At 37.1% G+C, this 14,217-nt stretch overlaps 1 protein-coding gene across 1 annotated transcript in view; it reads left to right on the top strand.

The window, feature by feature from the left end:
* Positions 1–1,542: 1,542 nt before the first annotated feature.
* The window catches only part of armh3 (armadillo like helical domain containing 3), a 22,298-nt gene continuing 9,623 nt past the window's right edge, over positions 1,543–14,217 (top strand). Inside the window, exons 1-18 of the mRNA XM_017034973.2 lie at positions 1,543–1,841; positions 3,052–3,161; positions 3,257–3,313; positions 4,566–4,709; positions 6,796–6,903; positions 6,980–7,072; positions 7,155–7,229; positions 7,323–7,409; positions 9,115–9,171; positions 9,266–9,309; positions 9,881–9,941; positions 10,032–10,078; positions 10,168–10,243; positions 11,325–11,418; positions 12,328–12,429; positions 13,190–13,248; positions 13,355–13,420; positions 13,528–13,537. Of these exons, the coding sequence (XP_016890462.1) occupies positions 3,060–3,161; positions 3,257–3,313; positions 4,566–4,709; positions 6,796–6,903; positions 6,980–7,072; positions 7,155–7,229; positions 7,323–7,409; positions 9,115–9,171; positions 9,266–9,309; positions 9,881–9,941; positions 10,032–10,078; positions 10,168–10,243; positions 11,325–11,418; positions 12,328–12,429; positions 13,190–13,248; positions 13,355–13,420; positions 13,528–13,537 (1,282 nt within the window). The 5' untranslated portion in view covers positions 1,543–1,841; positions 3,052–3,059. The remainder of the gene's footprint in view (positions 1,842–3,051; positions 3,162–3,256; positions 3,314–4,565; positions 4,710–6,795; positions 6,904–6,979; positions 7,073–7,154; positions 7,230–7,322; positions 7,410–9,114; positions 9,172–9,265; positions 9,310–9,880; positions 9,942–10,031; positions 10,079–10,167; positions 10,244–11,324; positions 11,419–12,327; positions 12,430–13,189; positions 13,249–13,354; positions 13,421–13,527; positions 13,538–14,217) is intronic.

Here is a 14,217-nt window from a genome sequence, read left to right as displayed (position 1 = left end):
CTGAAATCCACCAAATCCATGAAGCAAAATAATAGTTTCCTTTTACACGTTTGTTTGTTTTTCCATATTAACAATCCTCTTGTTGTATTACTCCCAATTAAAAGCATCTTCCTGTCTTTCTCTTGCAACAATTTACGGAAGTAAATTTTAAATTTTTTTCATATTCAGGAATGCACATTTATCTCAATTAATCATGGTTGATCCATAGCTTGTTTGTGATTAATCATATTAAAAATATTACTTGTTTGACAGCCCTTATATATGTGTGTGTAAATATGTTATATATGTGTGTGTGTGTGTATACGCACACACATATATACGTGTGTGTATATATACATATATACATATATCTGTGTATATATGTATATATATATATAAACACACATACATTAATACATATTAGTTTCTGCCCTTGATAATTAATGTACGATATAAATAAAAGGATGTTTTTACTTAAATACATTTGCATTGTCTTTGAACTGTTACATTATGAAGTCTATACAATCGAGTTAGAGGTCACTTTAGGGGATGGTTAATTAAGTAAGTTCAAATTCATTTTCATGAACACTGCTTTCGCCATCGATCTGTCTGTCTATCCTAAAATATATCCTAAAATATATTTAATATCCCCTTTTAAACATACTTAAATACAGTACATGCTTGAAAATACACTGGATTTATGTAAATTAATTTATAAAATTGTCAGATTTTCACCCAGAACGATGAGTCAAATTATTCACCTGCCACAAGTAAGAAAAAAATACATCTAATGACAATAAGAAAACAATGACAAATACAGTGCAAAACAAAATCTGCAGTTGTTGAATGAACTCCAACACCCAATAAAAAACAAGATTAAATATATATATATATAATTGTTTTTGTTCCGAAATACAGTGGGGCCTCCAGATACTAGCTCCCGGAATTATGAGTTTTCCAGGCCTTTTCCACCCCTCTCTCAAACCATCTGTCTTCTCTGGCAAGGATACAGTATGTACATCCCCATCCACAGAGGTGTGTCCTTTGTCCTCAAGATGTACGTAGATGAACAGCTGAGTCCTGCCCTGAGGAGCTGGCTCTTTTGTGTAGTTGCAAACGCTTGTACAGTGGTTGTTTGGTTTCCCCAATGTAAATATCGGGGCAGTCCTCACTGCACTGTACTGTATATACAGTACATGGATTTAAAATGTACAGAAATTTAGTGCTGGTTAAAAATTCTCCTAAATTTGTCAGGTGCTGGTTAAAAATTCTCCTAAGTTTGTCAGAGGTACCGACAACGTAAGGAATGACAATGTTGTTCCATTTGTTGCCGGACATAGATTCTTACTCAACTATATTCTATAAAACCAAAGACTTTTTGTTTATTTTCTGCAAAAAAAAAAAAAAAAGTTTTTCCCTCAACTAAATTCCTTCAATTCAGATATGTATTCCGAGAGGAGATGGAGATCTATGCATGATTAAAGCGTCCGAAATGAATACGCGGAAGAACGTCATCGACGTTACTACAAAGCCGTGCTCCTATTGGGTAATCAAGCGATGACCACTCATATTGATCCTCCCACTTTCTCCTTCAGCTTTAAGTTTTTACGCTTTCGCTGTGCACATTCAATCGTTATTTACTAAACGGGTAAATATACGATTAAGTTCACCGATCATCCGATTGCTGACAGTATGCATCAATTGAGAATTAACATTGATAGACGTACAATTACGTAATTCTGTATACGGAAAGGAACTTCCGGTATTCATCATCGGCTTCGCCACCGGAGACACATCAATCTGGTTACATATATGTCTATGGCGCTACAACGAGAATAGTAGATTTTGAAAACTCCATAAAGGTAATGCCAAAGAAAACTCCAAATCGAATTGAGTCGTGTCTGTCTTCATTAAAAAAAAACACGTCAGTAATCGTCAGTAATCCCCTCACGCCTATAAACAGCAAAGGTTCAACAGGAAGAAGCTAAGAAGTGCTAGCCTTTGCGGCGTGGGATTTAGCTAATGATACTTCACGTTTGATACCTTGGATTTTAAACACTACACTATTTATAAAGAGAATACGAGTTACTGTACGGTGCCATCCCTGAATCACGTGATGGCAATGTCGTTTTCCGTTTAGGAAGCTGTGGTAGCAATGGTTTTGTTAGCTCGTCGGCTTGCTAGCACACAAGTCATATGCCATTTTATGTATAATTTGTTGTTGTTGTTGATGGTTTATCCAGATTTCGGGGCTAAAAGGCGTACCATTGCATATATGCAACAGGTAAATCATACTCACGAGTACTATTTTGACAAATGCATTACGTTGATGTTAGTCGCTAATAAAGTCAGGTTGTGTGCTTAAGGTGCACACCAGATATGTAGGAAGTCCGAAATAACAGAAAGTGTACAGGAATGGCACTCAGAATCCAAGTTTCAGGGCAAATTGAACCACCCTGACTTCACATATGCTGTATGTAGCGGCATGGTGTCGCAGAACAATGGAACTGCCTAAGGAAAAGTGCATGTAATAAATAAATAAATGTAATAATAAATGCACGTTTTAAATAAATAAATAATAAGAACACAATTGGTTAAAGGCGAGTAAACTAAGCTATAATAAATGCACGTTTTAAATAAATAATAAGAACACAATTGGCTAAAGGCGAGTAAACTAAGCACGTATTTTGTAAAGCTGCAAATTAAGAAAGCAAATAAGGGGACGAACTGAAAACAGCATTGCTGGACATCGTAGTATCTCCTTAAAGCAATAAATATGATGTTAGCGTGGGCATGTTTTTTTTTTTTTTTTTGTAATTACGTTTGACTTAATTCTCCTGTAACACCTTACAGTAGTACATAGAACACACTCAAGTGGATTAAGTCAGAAATACCACCTTCATGGACGAAATTGTAGGCTTCGGATAAACAGATATAGATGTAGTGAAAAGTTGAATTTGTTGTCTTGATATGACTTAATTAAAATAAAAACTAGAAAAACCTGGACTCCATCGACAGGCACTGTTCATGAAGACAATGTACCTAACCTCCCTTTTGTTTTTGTTTATTAAGACTCAGACATGTCTCAGTTGGACAAGAAGGCGGGTCTCTTAAGGAGAACATCCTCATCCAAAAAAACCCTGAAAGAGAAAGTGGTTCTTATGTATGATGAGATCTTTTCTGTGAGTATTGATATTGGCAATGGTTACTGACAAATTATTAATCTAAATATTGTTCAGTAATATCTATTTTTTTTTATCTCTGTCTGTGTTATTAGAAGGAGGACCCAGCCAAAAACGCCCCTCGTTTCTGGGATGAGCTGTTTCTTATGAAGGTACAGTGCGCAGTAATGACGTCAGAGAAGCTCAGTGGAATGAAAACATTTGGGCACATCTGAGATTTGATGATAATCTGTTCTACCTTTTATAAGAGAAGATCGCAGCTACAAAATTGTTTTCCCATGTGTAGGCACAAGTGTTTCACAGCTTGAAACTCTTAGATGAACATCACAGGAATGTAGATTGACCAGTAAATTGAAGAGCCTTGCCTTTCAGCTTAGCTCCTTCTTCACCACAAAGGACCGATACAGTGACCGCATTACTGTGGCCGCTGCACCGATCCGCCTGTCAGTCTCGTGTTCCAGCCTTCCCTTGCTTGTGAACACGACCCCAACTTTTTAGCTGACAGGTTATAGTTTTGATTAGCTTTGGTGGACCTTCAGTTACATAGACAGCTGGAACCATCATCATAAAAAAGGCTATTTAACATGGGTAAATACTGCCATGCTAGTCATTGGATCTTTTTAGAGATTGGAAACATGGGGGTCTCTGAAAAACTCTCCACTGACTTAAAAACTAGGATAATTAACATGAGTCACATGAGGTATGCAAAACACATTTGGACAAGAGAGAAGAACCTTGGTGTGAAATAAAAAAATATGATGGTGGTTTGGAGGGTGTTTTATTTAGTGGGATTTTTCAATTCAATAACTAAAATTTAAAAACAAAAGCTGACATTTTTGTAAGCAAATGTAGGCTGGAGTTTTTCAGAAGGTGTGGGAAATTAAGGGTTGCATCAACCTGGGTGGGCTATAGTCAAGACAGGTGTGCTGCTGCTTGGTTGGAACAAAAACCTGCAGCCACCGCGGCCCTTTGTGGACCTAATTGCCCACCTCTGCTATAGATGGTGATATGTGGCACAAACAGCCTGGTCAGAAATTCTCACTGCACTCCTCATGTCTTCTAAACATTCCCTAAACTTGTGACTATTGTCTTCATTGGGCCGCTCTCTTTAGTGGTCCCCAAATCTGCCTCCATGTCATCTAGGACAATGTATGTTTCCTAACCTTTTTTATATATATATATATATATTTATATATATATATATATGTATATATGTATATGCATAAATATATGTATGTATATGTATGTATATATGTGTATATATGTATATATATGTGTATATATGTATATATATGTGTCTATATGTATGTATATGTATGTATATATATATATACACGCATTCCAGCCAAAAAATATATCATGTATGTTTTCATCTTTTGTCATTTTTTTGTGTGTCCTTTTAAGGTAAACCTTGAGTACCTTGAACTCAAATTGGAGAGTGTTGATGAAGAGGTTCAACACAGTCAAGCGAACATCAACGCCCTGTTTCACTATTGCATCCAGGCTCTGGGAGAGGAGCATCCGATCAAAGTCGTCAATGCCCTGCAGGTAATTGCTACTCGCACATTCTGTACATATTTTCTGGTCCCGTTTCTTCTACTCATTGATGGCTGGTGCTTGCTGTCAATTATTTATTTGCAGAGCTCAGTATTTCCTTGTGTGCTCGGAACGATTCATACCAAAATTTCCAATTTAAGGACAGCCTGTGCCGCCTAGTCTCTTATCTTTTTCTCTCTGCATATAAGAATAAGATAATGTAAAATACAATTGCTGGAAAACGAGGATTGGGAGAGAGTTTTCTACTCTGCATTGGCATGGTTTCACACGTTTAACAAAAGTTAGTTTGTTACGCATTGGTAAAAGAATGTTAGAGATGGAGCTACCAGGTAGGAGACAAAGAGGAGATACACTATATTACCAAAAGTATTGGCTCACCTGCCTTGACTCATACTATGAACTGAAGTGCCATCCCATTCCTAACCCAGAGTTCAATATGATGTCGGTCCACCTTTTGCAGCTATTACAGCTTCAACTCTTCTGGGAAGACTGTCCACAAGGTTGAGGAGAGTGTTTATAGGAATTTTTGACCATTCTTCCAAAAGCGCATTGGTGAGGTCACACACTGATGTTGGTCGAGAAGGCCTGGCTCTCAGTCTCCGCTCTAATTCATCCCAAAGGTGTTCTATCGGGTTCAGGTCAGGACTCTGTGCAGGCCAGTCAAGTTCATCCACACCAGACTCTGTCATCCATGTCTTTATGGACCTTGCTTTGTGCACTGGTGCACAGTCATGTTGGAAGAGGAAGGGGCCCGCTCCAAACTGTTCCCACAAGGTTGGGAGCATGGAATTGTCCAAAATGTTTTGGTATCCTGAAGCATTCAAAGTTCCTTTCATTGGAACTAAGGGGCCAAGCCCAGCTCCTGAAAAACAAAACAAAACTGAAATGTACCGTTCTCCAATGTACCAAACCCAGATTCGAATTATGGTGTATATAACCTGAACCCGATAGAACACCTTTGGGATGAATTAAAGCGGAGACGGAGAGCCAGGCCTTCTCCACCAACATCAGTGTGCGACCTCACCAATGCGCTTTTGGAAGAATGGTCAAAAAATTCCTATAAACTCTCTCCTCAACCTTGTGGACAGTCTTCCCAGAAGAGTTGAAGCTGTAATAGCTGCAAAAGGTGGACCGACATCATATTGAACTCTGGGTTAGGAATGGGATGGCACTTCAGTTCATAGTATGAGTCAAGGCAGGTGAGCCAATACTTTTGGTCATATAGTGTATTTGGAATCAATAACACAGTATCTAATAGTTCAAGACAATTTCAAGTACTGTTACTACATACTGCAGTACTCGGAAATGTTTTTAAGCATGTGGATGCATTAATGTTCTAACGAACCTTTTGTTTTGTCCGAATTTTGAGCAAATGTTGAGAACCAGTATATGCTTAGCATCACTTGACTCTTATCGACTTAAAGTGAATGTATACAAGGGAACCCGGTTTTCTAGCAAAACATAATGGTGGTGGAACAATATTAGTTCTGCATGTAGCCCAGCTCGCTCTAGCCTCAAGAGATGGCATACAAATGATATTTGCCTTAAAGTGAGTTAACCTGAGACTATTAGACTGAGAAAATGTGACCGAATGCTGACTAAATTAGGCGTGGGAAAACTAAGGCCCAGGGCCCAGATGCGGCCTGCTTAGCTTTATGAGGGCCCAGATGCGGCCTGCTTAGCTTTGTGATCCGTCCCGCCAAACTTGTCCAAATCAGGACCGCCAAACTTGTCCAAATTATATATATGGTTTGTATTGTGATTATACTTCTGTCTTTTCTCTGCAATGCCCACATTTCCCCTATAGATGGCATAGAGAAGGCTAAAAGCATTTTAGCATTTTATCCATTTTATGCATGACTTTTACACATCCCATTTATCTTAGTTCGCCCGAACTAATTTGTCCTAAAACTCAAATTTTAGGACAAATGATGGCTTCGAGTCAAAAAGCTTGAAAAATGTGTTTGCATTTCTTGCTGTACCAGAATTATAGGACATGTACAATACCATACGTATCCATGTGTGTATTTGTATGTGTATAAATATGTAAATCTATTTATTTGTCATCATTTGCCAGACTCTGTGTGCACTTTTCCGAGGAGTTCATCAGAAGAACAGATCAGCCTCTGGCTTTGACATCATCAACTTACTCATGGGTTTTGATAAGGCTGAACAAAGGATGAAGGTAGTTGGGAGAATAGTACAATATGCACTTTTTACCCTCGACAAGAAAATCCAGTCATTGTATCTGTCTTCCACAGGACCTGATGGAAAGATTGGACAGCCTTCTTTGTGGGGAGGGCTCAGAAAGCCTCAAGAGCCTTTGTCTTAAACTAATGCTATGTCTAGTGACAGTGAGACAGGACACAAAGACAGCAACAATATTTATCAACTTATTTAGGCAGAGAGTGAAAAATATTTCTTTTGTTTTCGCAGGTAACAGACAACATTAGCCAGAACACCATACTGGAATATGTGATGATAAATAGCATATTTGAAGCTATTTTACGTGTAAGTAGTACGCAAAGGACTTGGATTCAGTCTTGTTGTTGAGTTAAAACAATTGATCCTTTTGAATTTATTTCTGTTTTTTTTTTTCCTTAGATTTTGTCCGATGTATCCAGTAAACATCTGCATGGTTATGATCCCGTGGTGCTACTGGCTCTGTTGGTCAACTACAGAAAATATGAGGTGCCTACTTCATTATCTAAATGCAGATAATAAAAAAAATATATATGTATGGTAGAAATCAGGGGTCACCAGCTCTGGGGCTAATGGTATCCCTTCTTGAACCTAAGGTGTCCGTGAAGCATGTTCTAAAAAAAAAAAAAAAAACCCCATAAAACTATTCAACGATTCAACAAATTGTAACTAATTAACATGCCTCCAGTCACTAGATGGCAATAGAGCTGCTCATTTAATTTTTGATAATCAAGGGATTATATGCAGAATGATGGTGCCAGCAACTCGTACATTGGTTTGTACAAATAAATACATATTTGTGCTCAATAGTATTTCAATTCAAAAAAACATCTGTCTGGGTGCATGACAGGAAAAAAAAACAACTGAGAAACACTGAGTTACACGTTCAATGACCTTCAAGTTGGTGCAATTACAATGGTCAGAAGAGTGGCTCGATGGATCTTCTAGCCGGGTTTGATTTTTAGTCACCAGTATCATTGCATGCAGGGGTGTCGTATTCTGTATATGATGTGTTGTTGGCTATTTTTCGGATGTAGAACCATAGTTTTTGGACTATAAGTTGCTCTGGAGTATAAGTTGCACCAGCCAAAAAAGGCATAACGAAGAAGAAAAAAACATATACAAGTCGCTCTGGAGTGTCGCGCCAGCCAGCTAGAGTACCCTCTAGTGGCTGTCAGTGTGAAAATAGCGAACATGTACATTTTCAGTGGTTCAGGAGTAGCAGATACTGGTTATCAAGCCTAGAGTGCCCTCTAGTGGCTATCAGTGGAAATAATGAACATGTAAATTTTCAGTGGTTCAGGAGTAGCAGATACTGGTTATCAAGCCTAGAGTGCCCTCTAGTGGCTATCAGTGGAAATAATGAACATGTAAAATTTTCAGTGGTACAGGAGTAGCAGATACTGGTTATCAAGCCTAGAGTGCCCTCTAGTGGCTATCAGTGGAAATAATGAACATGTAAATTTTCAGTGGTTCAGGAGTAGCAGATACTGGTTATCAAGCCTAGAGTGCCCTCTAGTGGCTATCAGTGGAAATAATGAACATGTAAATTTTCAGTGGTTCAGGAGTAGCAGATACTGGTTATCAAGCCTAGAGTGCCCCCTAGTGGCTATCAGTGGAAATAATGAACATGTAAATTTTCGGTGGTTCAGGAGTAGCAGATACTGCTTATCAAGCCTAGAGTGCCCCCTAGTGGCTATCAGTGGAAATAATGAACATGTAAATTTTCGGTGGTTCAGGAGTAGCAGATACTGCTTATCAAGCCTAGAGTGCCCCCTAGTGGCTATCAGTGGAAATAATGAACATGTAAATTTTCGGTGGTTCAGGAGTAGCAGATACTGGCACAAAAGCCTAGAGTACCCTCTTCAAATTGTTGAATCAGTTTCGAGGTTTGTGCCTGTAGCATGTTTCTCAATTTTCTTCTGCCAACTTCTGCCGCCAGGGGACAGAAGTTGAATGAGTTGCTGGCACCAGCATTCTGAACACAATTCCCTGATTATCAAAATGGATAAACAAAAGGAGCTTCATCTGGGGCGACTTGCCCCACTACCGTATTTGAGACGCACTACTGTAGCCTGATCGGACGAATATATTCAGAAACCAAAGTGTGTGTATTGTATTTTAAGTTTTGTTTACAATGACAATAATTTTGATTGACAAATATCGGACTGATTTCTGTTACGTTGTTTTATAGTCTGTGAATCCATACATTGTGAAGTTGTCCATCGTCGATGATGAACCAACCCTAGATGTACGTATGTTGTTAAACTAACACACATTCTGTCTGATTTGTCACATTGTCAAAAGCTTTGGTGAATCTTTTTAATATTTTTTTTTTTTACTAGGGAATGGGCATGGTTATCCAACAGGCTCTCACAGAATACAACAGGTGAGTCCGATATAAGCTTTTCGCCATATCCGAGATGCAGATATTGTCCAAACACTTCACAACATCAGCCGATACCGATATTTGCAGTTTTTTTCCCGCCAGAACTTTTCTTAGGTCACATCACATATCTCCTGTTGTGGAATGAACATATTATCTACTTTTATTATGATGACCCACTAGAGGGTTCCACATTAACAGTGTGTGATTACAGTATATTTGGCCAATGTTATCGTTTTTTTTTTTTATTATTGGAGGAAAAACCAGTAAGTAGTAACCATTCTTACCAATATTACACAATTATGCTAGTATCAGACCGCTAATATCGGTCAGCAGATATTGTTGGACATATAAGTATAAATCTGACAATGCTCATTAAAATAACGCTTTTAAAGGAAAGCAGTCACTTAATTTAAAGAAAAACAAAGGAAATGATATCGAGCAGATTCGTTTATAGTTACAAATTGAGTGAAGTAAAAAATTGAATTTTTTTTTTTTACCTTCCTTTAGTTCTCATTCTCATGTAAATGTATTTATAAATACATGTGCCTTGTGTTTATTGTGTGCCATTTAGGCAGTTCAGAGATAAACAGGAGGAGACCCAGGGTGGGTTCTTCTCTACTCTAACCAGTATGGTGAGATTTTTTTTTTTTTAAATGTTAGATTTGATGACTTGTTTTTTTTTTGTATTCATTTTGCTGATTATTGCTCTTTTTTGCCCACAGGTGGGTAGTATGTTTATAGCAGATGCAGATGAAAAACTCTCTGTGCAGTAAGTTTTTTATTTTTTATTATTGATTCGTGAGTTATACACGGTTTTTAAAAGCCTGTCTTTTCTCCATCCCTCCCTCTTTTCTCAAGGACAAACGAGGCGATACTGTTGGCACTGTATGAAGCTGTGCATCTCAATCGCAACTTCATCACCGTATTAGCACAGGTAAGATGTTCCATTTCTTTTTCACCTGAACTATAACAGGATATAGTACTTCCGTTTCTTACTGCTTCTAATGGTACTGCGTTTTGAAGAACAGAGGCAATGTCTCTGTCATTGGTGTGGAACCCCAGGGTTCACCTCCTGGGCAAGTTCGAATCGGGTTGGGGCGGTTGGTACCTTCCAGTGGACTCTCCACCCGCAGGAAGGTTCAGGGGGGGGTTGGTACGGTGCAATGTGATTTGGGGGGCGGTCATGGAGACTGCTGCCCCCGCGACCCGGTAACGGATAAGAGGCTGAAAATGGATGGATGGAAATTATTATGTCACGTGAATTAGTATCAGAAAAAGTCAGGTTTTGTTTAAACCAAAAGATGTAATAGTTTTACAAAAAGCAGTATTTTTTTATTTTGCAGAATCTTTTTTTTTTTTTACTTAACAGAGTATCTTTATGTTTATAAATTAATTGAAAATTAATTTGAAAAGAAAAAAAACAAACAAATTCTGCTCTTCCAGTATAAAATATTACACCATGTTAAATAGTTAAATAGTTATCTGCACCATTAATAACAAGGCAGAAAACTAAGAACTATGACTCTTTATTTTTAATTTAGGTTAAGTCAGTGGTTCCCAAACTTTCTTTGGTCCCCCTTTGGTTCACAGGAAAATTTTTGTGCCCCCCCCCTCCCAGAAAAAAGGACACACCCAACCTTGCTTGATCCTTTGCTTTGTGTTTACATGGACGCTCCATCAAAACTTGTCCATTTTATGCTAGCAGTGGCAACTTTGGTCAGTTGGCAGGACAACAGCAGAAACCAGAGCAAGAAATACAAAAAATAACAGCCTACTTTGTAATATTAATTAATACTATAATGTTGTTATCTAATATTCATTTTACCCCTCATTTTCAACCAATCAATTTTTTGCCACTTGTCTCTTGTTAAACATTTACAGCATTGGACAATAAGTTTTGTTCATTCGTTCCATCCGTGCCCTCCACTTTGGGAACCTCTGGTTTAAGGGTCATGTTCAAAGACGTATTACGGGAGAGCCATTGCCAATGCCAATGTGTTTATATCCTTCAACAGAGCCACCCAGAGATTGACATAGCGACTACGCCTACCACCAATTCTCCAACCACACCAACAACACCACTTGGCACGATGACACCAACTCTAGACAGTAAGTACTGCGTGTTTATTCACTGACTATTAATCCCTGGGAGTCTGTTGACATGTATAAATGTCAATGTTTGACATCTTGTAGGGCACTTGACGTAGCTCATTATCCCATGTGTTACATATTTAGATGTGCAGAATGAAGTTCTCGGTTTAGTGAGGAATCATTTGACAGGGTTTTATCTGTGACATTACCTTTGCTTTCTAAGCAAAAGAAAGGAAAGTACGAAATGAAAAGAACCACCTATTTTTATTATGGAGGTACTGCTTATTATAAATGTGTTATTTGTAGGTCAGATTTTGGCAGAAGTTGATCTATTGTCACGTTATTGGCAAATGTTTATAAAGTGTGTTAACACCGTAGTTCATAAACTTACTTGAAAATTTGCACGAACTTACTTGAATTTTATGTGTAAATGTGTACCTGTATGTGTCTGTGGAGTAGTGTTTTCAAAATGAGAACATTCAATTAAGAAAGTTGGGGGGAATAAAACAAACCAACAAACAAAAACACCTTAGGTCATATATGCCTAACTGCTAACTGCTTCTTAGCATTCCAAATGGTGCTAACTTGGCAATTAAAGAGTTGTGGCACCTCATGGGATACAGTTGAAATATTACTGTATTATTAATTAAACATAATGGCTTCATTTACAGTTAACAATCTACTTAGATCAATAACAGTTCATTTCAATAACCGTGTAATTTTGAACTAAGTTTTAACAAAGGGGACTGAAACTGCCACAGAGATTCAACTTCCGGTTGTAATTTAATCAGTAACTGGAGTGCTACAAATACTTGGGAGGTTAACTTACACGTATTATAAATATTATTTATAATATTTAAAGGATATTAGCCAACATTGCAAACTCATCGACTATGTTGGAAACCATCTTGTCCTTGTGCCGTGTAGTGATGAACAACCCAGAACTGCCTCTGGATCCCAACCTGCAGACCACCAATCTTCTCATCACATTCCTGAAGTACGCCTCCATCTTAATGCAGGACACAAAAGGTACGGCAGTAATACATTTTATACATAACAACCTTGAAGAACTCTCAAAGTCCATAGTAACATAGCAAAGCAAAGCATTTACACTGTCAAATTAAACAAGGCTCAGTCAGCGTAAAGTGATGTTCTGTTTTATAGTGTTCTAAAATGACGGAAATGTATGATACAGAAATAAGGCTAATGTGGATGTGAGAGCCATGTAAGGCAGTCTGATGACATAATAATTGTGTAAAAATTCCTATATGTATATATATATATATATATATGTATATATATGTGTATATATGTATATATGTGTATATATATATATATGTGTATATATATGTGTATATATATATATGTGTATATATATATGTGTATATATATATGTATATATATATATATGTGTATATATGTATATGTGTATGTATATATATATATATGTGTATATATGTATATGTGTATATATATATATATATATATATGTATATGTGTATATATATATATATATACCAAAACATATATATTAGGACTGGGCAAATTAACGTGTTATTGTCGTGTTGAGTCATTAAATCTTTGGGGATTTTGCAGATAGATGACTTTGATTTGAGGATATAATGGTGAATATTTCCCTGCTGGATAGAGACTGAAACAATACAGAGAAGTAGACATTAAAGATGAAAATACACTGGTTGCAAAGGTTTTTTTTTTTTTCCCACTTCTCACATAACTGTACTTTGTATCTTTTTCAGTCTCCCTTAAAAGTCTGTGTATGTTTTTTCAGATGAGCATCGACTTAACAGTGCCAGACTCTGCCTAATTATCCTCACCTGTATAGCAGAGGTATAAGCAGTTTGTTTCTACACTGATCAACAGTCCTACATCACTCTTTATCGTTCATCACTGTTTTCCCCCCCACATTCCCTTTTTTTTTTGGTGCGTTCCACAGGATCAATATGCCAATGCCTTTCTTCACGACGACAACATAAACTTCAGAGTCAACCTACATAAAATGGTGAGTTAATGTTAAGTTATAATAATCGTTTTCTTCCCCATGTCACAGCTAAAAAAAAAAAATTCTGGTGAACCTTTTGACTTTCTTGATGCTTTATATATGTCTAGCTTGTTATATGTTTGTTTGTATTTCCCAAATTACCTGAAACACACATTGGTTCAAAATACTTAACTATTTTGAAATTAAAAGGCAATGCCCTACATTTGACATTTTTCGACATTTTATATCCATCCTTCCATACTGACGCTACTGGTAACGATGTAGAAAAATTCATTATGGAGCGTAAACTTAGAAAGCACTTGATATCGTCTTTCTGTTCACTTCTTAGCTCCTTTGGTGTTTATGTGCTACCAGATATCTCTCATAAATGGGTAAAGGATCTTGACACCGGATATATATATATAGAGGATGACTGGCAGAGCTCATTACGTTTGATTAAATTTATGTAACAGATCAAGGGATACGCAATATAAAAAAATTCACAGACTCCATATGACTCCTGTTATTTTACATAAAATGAATTGCTTGAATTGATCACCATATTTTTTCGGTAATCGTTGGGATTTTCAAATTAAAAATAAAGAAAGATCCAGGTATCTTTTGGTTTGGTTTCTGTTCTGTTATATTTTATATATATAAAAAAAAATTCAAAAAAAATATTTAAAAAAAAAAAAAAAGAAAAAAAAGGCAATACCTTATACCGCATCACTATGGCAGGAAAAGCTTGACGAGGATTATTTATAGTCTGCTTTGTAGGGCGGTGGCTTACTTCTAGTGTTTTTACATCGTCTCAGCTG

Source organism: Cynoglossus semilaevis, chromosome 9 (assembly GCF_000523025.1).
Source record: "Cynoglossus semilaevis isolate Cse_v1.0 chromosome 9, Cse_v1.0, whole genome shotgun sequence".
Lineage (NCBI taxonomy): Eukaryota > Metazoa > Chordata > Actinopteri > Pleuronectiformes > Cynoglossidae > Cynoglossus > Cynoglossus semilaevis.
Note: the sequence above shows the minus strand (reverse complement) of the source record. Positions and strands in the feature narration are given on the sequence as shown.